The 7,594-nt window shown below is 27.7% G+C and overlaps 2 protein-coding genes across 3 annotated transcripts; both read left to right on the top strand.

The window, feature by feature from the left end:
- The first annotated feature begins 2 nt into the window (after positions 1–2).
- On the top strand, positions 3–2,432 carry LOC100874917 (MICOS complex subunit Mic10). 2 transcript variants are annotated; one of them, XM_012298388.2, is made up of 4 exons: positions 3–144; positions 1,406–1,540; positions 1,627–1,674; positions 2,172–2,432. In XM_012298388.2, the coding sequence occupies exons 2-4, from the start codon at positions 1,468–1,470 to the stop codon at positions 2,318–2,320; spliced, it is 270 nt and encodes an 89-aa protein (XP_012153778.1). In that variant the 5' UTR covers positions 3–144; positions 1,406–1,467; the 3' UTR covers positions 2,321–2,432. The 2 variants fall into 2 exon arrangements, with proteins under 2 accessions (XP_012153778.1, XP_003700249.1); XM_003700201.3 differs by lacking the exon at positions 3–144 and having other exon boundaries at positions 1,281–1,540.
- Positions 2,433–2,892: 460 nt separating this feature from the next.
- Positions 2,893–7,357, top strand: rb (adaptor related protein complex 3 subunit ruby). The gene is made up of 10 exons (XM_003700200.3): positions 2,893–3,212; positions 3,513–3,588; positions 3,664–4,245; positions 4,325–4,621; positions 4,744–5,011; positions 5,104–5,814; positions 5,882–6,175; positions 6,243–6,514; positions 6,582–6,946; positions 7,026–7,357. Exons 1-10 carry the CDS (start codon positions 3,079–3,081, stop codon positions 7,177–7,179), a joined length of 3,153 nt encoding a protein of 1,050 aa, XP_003700248.1. The 5' UTR covers positions 2,893–3,078; the 3' UTR covers positions 7,180–7,357.
- Positions 7,358–7,594: the final 237 nt, after the last annotated feature.

Below are 7,594 nucleotides of genomic sequence, written 5' to 3'. Positions count from 1 at the left end.
TAGCACTTCTTACATTCGTCGCCAGAGGGATCGGCCGGAATATCAATTCTCAAAAGTCTTCGTCAAACTACCTATATAATTTGAACATATATTTTCTCTGAGAAAAAACTACCTCTTTTTTTCTGTATAATATACATCTGCCAGGTAACATTACTGACGAGTCCACGAATAAGCCCAAGATGAAACGTGTACTTGCATTCCTTCCTTCTTTCTCTATCCTACCACTCCGACAGCTCAACTACCCTACCAAATTTATACACTTTAATATGAAGTCAACATCAACTAAAATTATCTGTTTTTTACTTTACAGTATTTAATTGACATATTCCCCCAAAATTTTTATTTATTTTTACTCCAACAACTCTATCATTACAATTTTATCTTGTTTCTGGATAGTCGTATTGTCAAATAGAACATATACACTGACTCTTGGAATATTCAAATACAATAAAATCGATTATGAAAGTGTATTAAAATAGAATTGCATTTTTTCTATATATTTTAAATAATATTTCTTAAAATTAAAAAAATTTCTGCATAAAAAGTCATTTTTAGAATATATTTATGTGTAATTATACATGAAAAATATTTGCATATAATTCATTTAACGAGTAATATGTGAAAATAACTGTTTATATTATATTTTCGAGGTAAAATTTCTAAGAGTGTAATGAAACGCGGAAGTGTTATGAAAACCACAAGTAAATTTGCAAATGCCAAAATTCTGAAATCTTCAAATTTCTAAATTCCAGAATTCCCAAATTCCTAAATTTTCATCCATAATAATACAAAATTTTATTTTTAGTGTGTGTGGCGACAATGCATATAATTTTTTTGATTGATGTCCTAAATATTATTTATTTGTCCGTCTTAACAATAAAATAAACAAAAATTATATTACTCTTTCGCAGGCTAAAATCAATACATTACATTTCAAATTGAAGACACATGTTTATTCAAATTTTTATTTTTTTTAAATATTTACTCTAAATATTCAAATTTCCCGTGAAAGTAGTGTCCCAGTGATTTAATTTTTTAACCACACCTAATACTGCGGACACTCGTGGCGCCACGGAAGAGATAGGAAACCTGTAAAAATAAACCAAACGACAAAACAGATTGAAATTAACAAATTTATAAGACAAATTAATACATGTATATACTATCCTAAATAAATACAGTATATTACGACAAAATATTCTATGGATATTTTGTTGTAATATCAATATGTAAAAGCATTTTATAATTTTACATATTTTCTTGTCCAAATAAAATGGGAACTCCGTACTTAATTATATTGCATTGCACGTATATTATTGAAAGAAATATTATTAATTAAAAAAATATCGAAGTTCTATCAATATCACATTTAGAAATAATCGTCTTTTTAAAAACGTTTTGTAAGGCGGTCATGGACTGACGTATGACATAACAGCGAATATTATAGATCCACTTTAACATAGAAAAATGGCTACTTGGACTGAAGATGAAATTGGAAGAAAGTGGGATCGATGTTTTACGGATGCTCTTTTGAAATTTGGTAAATATTACGCAAATATTTGTAATTGTTAACGGACTTTTGAAACTATTCATTTTCTTATTGAAATAATAATGTCATTTCTGCAGGAGGAGGAATTCTTCTTGGAGGAGTATTTTCGCTATTCTTTTTCAAACGTAAGCATTAATTTATTTAATACATATTTAAAATAATAAAATTTTATACGGATTTGTAGCATTACAAATTTTTATTTAATATAGTCATAACCTTATTTGTATGTTATTACATTAATGTATGAAGTATGTAACTTTGATAAGTTAAAAAAACGAATTTTTAACTGAAAACTGTGAATATAATTATATTTTTCATATTGTTGTACTTAATTTTACAGTTTTGTATTCATAGTTTTCTTATCTTCAGACTTTATTGTTAAAAATTATCTTAACATGTATGTGGGATGATAGGTTAAGTATAATTTCTTATTTCTATTATGAATGTAAAATAATTTATAATAATTTTAATTATTCTATATTGTTCATATAATAAATCAGTAAAAGATATCAGTTGTATAATCATTGATCACTATGTTAGTTACAAACATAATAGTGGTGTCTTAATAACATCTTTATTATTGTGTATAGACTTATATTAATATAAATATAATTTTTTCTAGGAAGAAAATGGCCGATTTTAACTGGAGCAGGTTTTGGGTTAGGTATGGCATATTCTAATTGTCAAGAAGATTTGAATTCCTCGGTAAGAGTTACCCAGAAGAAAAAAGAATGTAAGATACCAGGCGCACCAGAGAAAAAAAATTCTTAGCAAAGTTTCTACTGAATAAAATTATGATGTTATAAAATAACATGCAATATACCAATAAACTAGTTGAACTTGTATTATAGTGTCATATGAAATAAACTGTTTCTTAATAAAATTGTTATAATTAATATAAAAGTATAAATGTGAAATATATATATTTATTACTTGTGTTATTATTCATATAATTTGAAAATAAATAAATGTAAATTACATTTATTTTACATATTTTATTTGCCTAAATATTTAAAATATTAAAATAATGAAATTGTTCTACTTGTTACCTAATTTTTTAAAGGGTAAATATATAATTATAAAATGATCCATTTTATATACATAAAATATTTTGCTTCAAATTTTCAAATTTGGAGTCAGTGATTACTATAAATTTAACCTTAAAATATGTTTGATACATTTTATCAATTTATAATTTTTTTTCTGTTAATAGTTCGATTATTATCTTTGGAAATATTAAAATTTTAATAATATATTTATACATACTAAAGATAAAAATATGATACTACAAATCGAACTATGTCATTTCAAATTATGATTCGATACATCTCGATATATGAAACGAGAATTTCTCTCGAGTGTTACACAGCTGTCTCAGATCTAAACGGATCTAAGTAACATGGAAATGTGTTGATGCTTAGTAGAAATATTTGATCCTAAAAAATTTAAAAAAAGTTGCGCACTATAGTGAAATCTGCATAACTAAAGCAGAAACGAAAGTTAATTTGTTTTAACGAAAAACAAGAAAAATGTTAACTGCTGCTGCAAATTCATTATCGAATAACGGAGGATCGTACAGCAATGACAGACCGTCAAATACAGCAGATTCAGAACTCGCAACTGATCCTGCTTCGGGTGGATTTTTTCATTCTGATTACAAAAAGTAAATATACTGATTGTTCAGTTTTTTGTTAAAAATGTCTTAACATAATTTAAAATATTTTCTTGAATATAATCCAATCATTGGGTCTTTTCAAATAAGAAAGTCACCATGTCTTTTTTATTATAGAGCTTTCTATATTAATCGAATTCCAAATACTTTCTTATATTTTAATTGTATGTTACAAATTTGATGTTTTATAAGTTATGTTCTGAAGTATAAATAAAAAATTTAATTTTACACAAAATAATACTTAGTACATAATTATTTATTATAAGGATATATTTATTATTATTGTTTTAGGCATGAAGATTTAAAACAGATGCTAGATAGTAATAAAGATGGGCTTAAATTGGAAGCTATGAAACGTATAATTGGAGTAATAAACCTTACATTTACAACATAATTTTATAGTTTAGCTTCTTATTGAAATTATTATAAATTATTTTTTCAGATGATAGCAAAAGGAAGAGATGCATCAGAATTATTTCCAGCTGTGGTGAAAAATGTTGTATCGAAAAATATTGAAGTAAAGAAGTTAGTTTATGTTTATTTGGTTCGTTATGCGGAAGATCAACAAGATCTTGCACTATTATCTATTTCCACATTCCAACGAGCATTGAAAGATCCTAATCAATTAATAAGAGCTAGTGCTTTGAGAGTACTTTCAAGTATACGAGTTTCTATGATAGTGCCTATAGTAATGCTTGCTATTAAAGATTCAGCCAGTGACATGTCACCATATGTTAGGAAAACTGCTGCGCACGCTATTCCTAAACTTTACTCGTTAGACTCTGAACAAAAAGAAGAGCTAATAAGTGTTTTGGAAAAATTATTATCAGATAAAACAACTCTTGTTGTGGGTTCAGCAGTAATGGCCTTCGAAGAAGTTTGCCCTGAAAGAATAGATTTGATACATAAAAATTACAGAAAACTTTGTAACTTGTTAGTAGATGTTGATGAATGGGGCCAAGTTGTTATAGTCAACATGCTTACAAGATATGCAAGAACACAGTTTATTAATCCTAATGTAGATGTATGTATAATTTTTCAGCATAACTGATATTTTGATATATTTTAAATTAAAATTTTTTTTAATAATATAATTTTTATAGAACATAAATGATGACGAGAATTGCCTATTTTACGATTCCGATTCTGATTCATCTAATACAAAGAAACCAAAATTAACATTGGATCCAGATCATCGATTGTTATTGCGAAACACAAAACCCCTTTTACAAAGCAGAAATGCTTCCGTGGTAATGGCCGTGGCTCAATTATATCACCATACTGCACCGCAAAGCGAAGTAATTATTGCTGCTAAAGCATTAATAAGATTATTAAGAGGGCATAGAGAAGTTCAAAGCATAGTTCTTCATTGCATTGCTAGTATATCAATTACCAGAAAGGTAATGTAAGTACTAATATACTAATAACATAAGTTATTGTGAATTTACAGGAAACTAGTAAAGTAAGATATCTAAAAACCAGGAACTTTATATGCTATATAATCTTTATTATTTTCATGTAGGGAATGTTCGAACCTTTTCTTAAATCATTCTTTGTGAGAACTTCAGATCCGACACATATAAAGCTATTAAAGTTAGATATCTTAACCAATTTAGCTACTGAAACTAGTATCGGAGTTATATTAAGAGAATTCCAAACATACATTTCTAGTAGTGACAAAGAATTTGTTGGAGCAAGTATTCAAGCGATTGGGCGATGTGCAAGTAATATAAAAGAAGTGACTGATACATGCTTAAATGGACTAGTTTCGTTATTGAGTAACAGGGATGGTAAGTCTTTATTACATATACTTTATTACATATACATATGCTTTTCATATAAAATATTATGTAACTATTATTTTATGGAATGTTCCATTCAGAGGCTGTGGTAGCAGAAAGTGTGGTTGTTATAAAGAAGCTTTTACAAACTCAGCCAAATGAACATAAAAATATTATAGCTCACATGGCAAAATTAATGGATTTCATAACAATACCACAAGCAAGAGCATCAATTTTATGGCTGTTAGGAGAATATTCAGATAGAGTACCTAAAATAGCCCCAGATGTACTCAGGAAAATGGCCAAAAATTTTGTAAATGAACAAGATATAGTGAAATTGCAAATTTTAAATTTAGCGGTGAAGCTATGTCTGAATAATCCAATTCAATCCAAACCATTTTGTCAATACGTCTTCCAGCTTGCAAAATATGATCAGAATTATGACATCAGAGATCGTGCACGATTTTTAAGATGTTTTATTTTTGAAGAGGATGAAAATAAAATGAAACTCCCGCAACTTGCGAAAAGAATATTTCTAGCTCCAAAACCTGCGCCTACATTAACATCCAGATTTAAAAACTCTGAGTATCAATTAGGTACATTATCACACTATTTAGATATGCCATGTGCTGGTTACCGTCCTTTGCCACCCTTCCCTGACACTGCTCCTGATACATCTGTAAGGGATGTTCCAGTACAATCACTAAAAGATATGCGGGAGACTGAATATTATAAAAGAAATAGAAAAGATAGAAAAGGAAGGGGAAAAGATAAACCATTTTATAGCGACGATAAAAATGTTCAAGCAGAGGGTAAGTTTTAAAATTATAGAAATTATAATCTAACGTTTTTTTAAATGGAAATATTGTTAACTTTCAGAACTGGATAAGGAGAATGAACCTTCGGATACTTCAACGAGTGATTCTTCAGATGAAGACAGTGATTCATCTGAGTATACATCAGAGTCTGGCAAATCAGAAAATAATAGTGAGAAAAAGAAATCTGTGAAAACTTCAGACAATTCTGAAAGCGAATCAGAAAGCGAAGAAACAGATTCTGAAGAAACTTCTGAAGACTCACAAGAAAGCGAAGAGCAGAATCATACAGTTCCAAATCAGGAAACAAAAGAAAAACCAAAAAGTAACATTGATCTCTTGCTAGGTTTAGATGACGGTAAGTTATATTAGACAAAAAATAGAATATAAATGAAAACGATATCTAAATTTTATTTTAATTACAGTGATTCCAATGACACCCATTATGCCATTGAGTACAGGAGGTCTTCTTACACCTGTAAATTCAAATATTATAAACGATGTAAGAGAAGTATCAGCGTCGTTTGTTCCAATAGAAAAGTCTGAATTGTTAAATAGTATTATGGGTCATGGTTTAAAAATTGAATACAGGTTTACCAGATCACAGCATTTAGTAAGCGCTTATTTAGTTACTATTGAATTAACATTTTCAAATGAAGGCACTGAATCTATTAAAGACATACAAACAGGAACAAAGGTATATATTCTCGTTTTGAAAAATTTCGTAATTAAAAAATACTTCCATAGTTTATTTCTTATTTCAGAATTTACCGAAAGGTATGGTTATTCAAGATTTCACACCAATACCACTTTTGGAAGTAAATTCCAATTTATCTTCTACACTGGGTATCAATTTTAATGACTCTACGCAACCTGCAACTTTTAACGTTGATTTTGTGATTGGTGAAGAATCATATTCTTGTGGAGTAACTATTACAACTCCTATTGGAGAAATAATTAGAGCTGTGCTATTGCCAGAGAGTATGTTTACCACTGAAAGAAATAAGTTGAAGGGTATGAATGAACATGTTGCAAAAGTGGAATATTCAGGCAATACGAAAACTCTTCCAAAAAAAGTTTTTGAGATTGCAAACGTTGCAATGGTATCTAACAGTGATGAAGAAATCCGGTTAGTAATGAAGTATAAAAATAGAAGAATGTTGAAATTATTTATATTCTTATTTCATAATTTGAAATCTTGCTTGTAGGTTTGCTGCTCATACTTTAGCATCAAAATCTTTGGTACTAGTGACAATAAAAATAATGGGTAATAACATGTTGGAAGTTTGTGTAAATTGTGAAAAGATGGTAATAGGTGCTATCTTGCTGAATGAGCTAAAAAGTCATTTGAAGATGAATTAAATATTTTACATTTATAAATACGAATTAAATATAAGCTAAATATATTTACAAAACTTGTATAAAGTAAATATATAGTTTTTAATGTTAATAAATGTATACACTAACAAATCTAAAGAACATAACAAATATATATATCTAAAAAGAAAAATTGAAATACAATGTTTTTTATATAATAGAATTACTGTTTGTAATAATTTGAAATTATTACTCATTAAACCAATAAACATATTTTATTATACTATTTAAGTAAATATCTATCATCATATATATTTTTAAGACGATAGACATTACTCTTATAAGAATATTTTTTATTATTTAATTATTTTAATATTCTATTCAAAACAAAAGTATTGCAGTCGCCCACTACGTCGTGAGTCAAATATTCGAATAGTAAATATTAATATCAAATATTAAT

The sequence above is a fragment of the Megachile rotundata genome, chromosome 6 (assembly GCF_050947335.1).
Source record: "Megachile rotundata isolate GNS110a chromosome 6, iyMegRotu1, whole genome shotgun sequence".
In the NCBI taxonomy this organism is placed as follows: Eukaryota; Metazoa; Arthropoda; class Insecta; order Hymenoptera; family Megachilidae; genus Megachile; species Megachile rotundata.
Note: the sequence above shows the minus strand (reverse complement) of the source record. Positions and strands in the feature narration are given on the sequence as shown.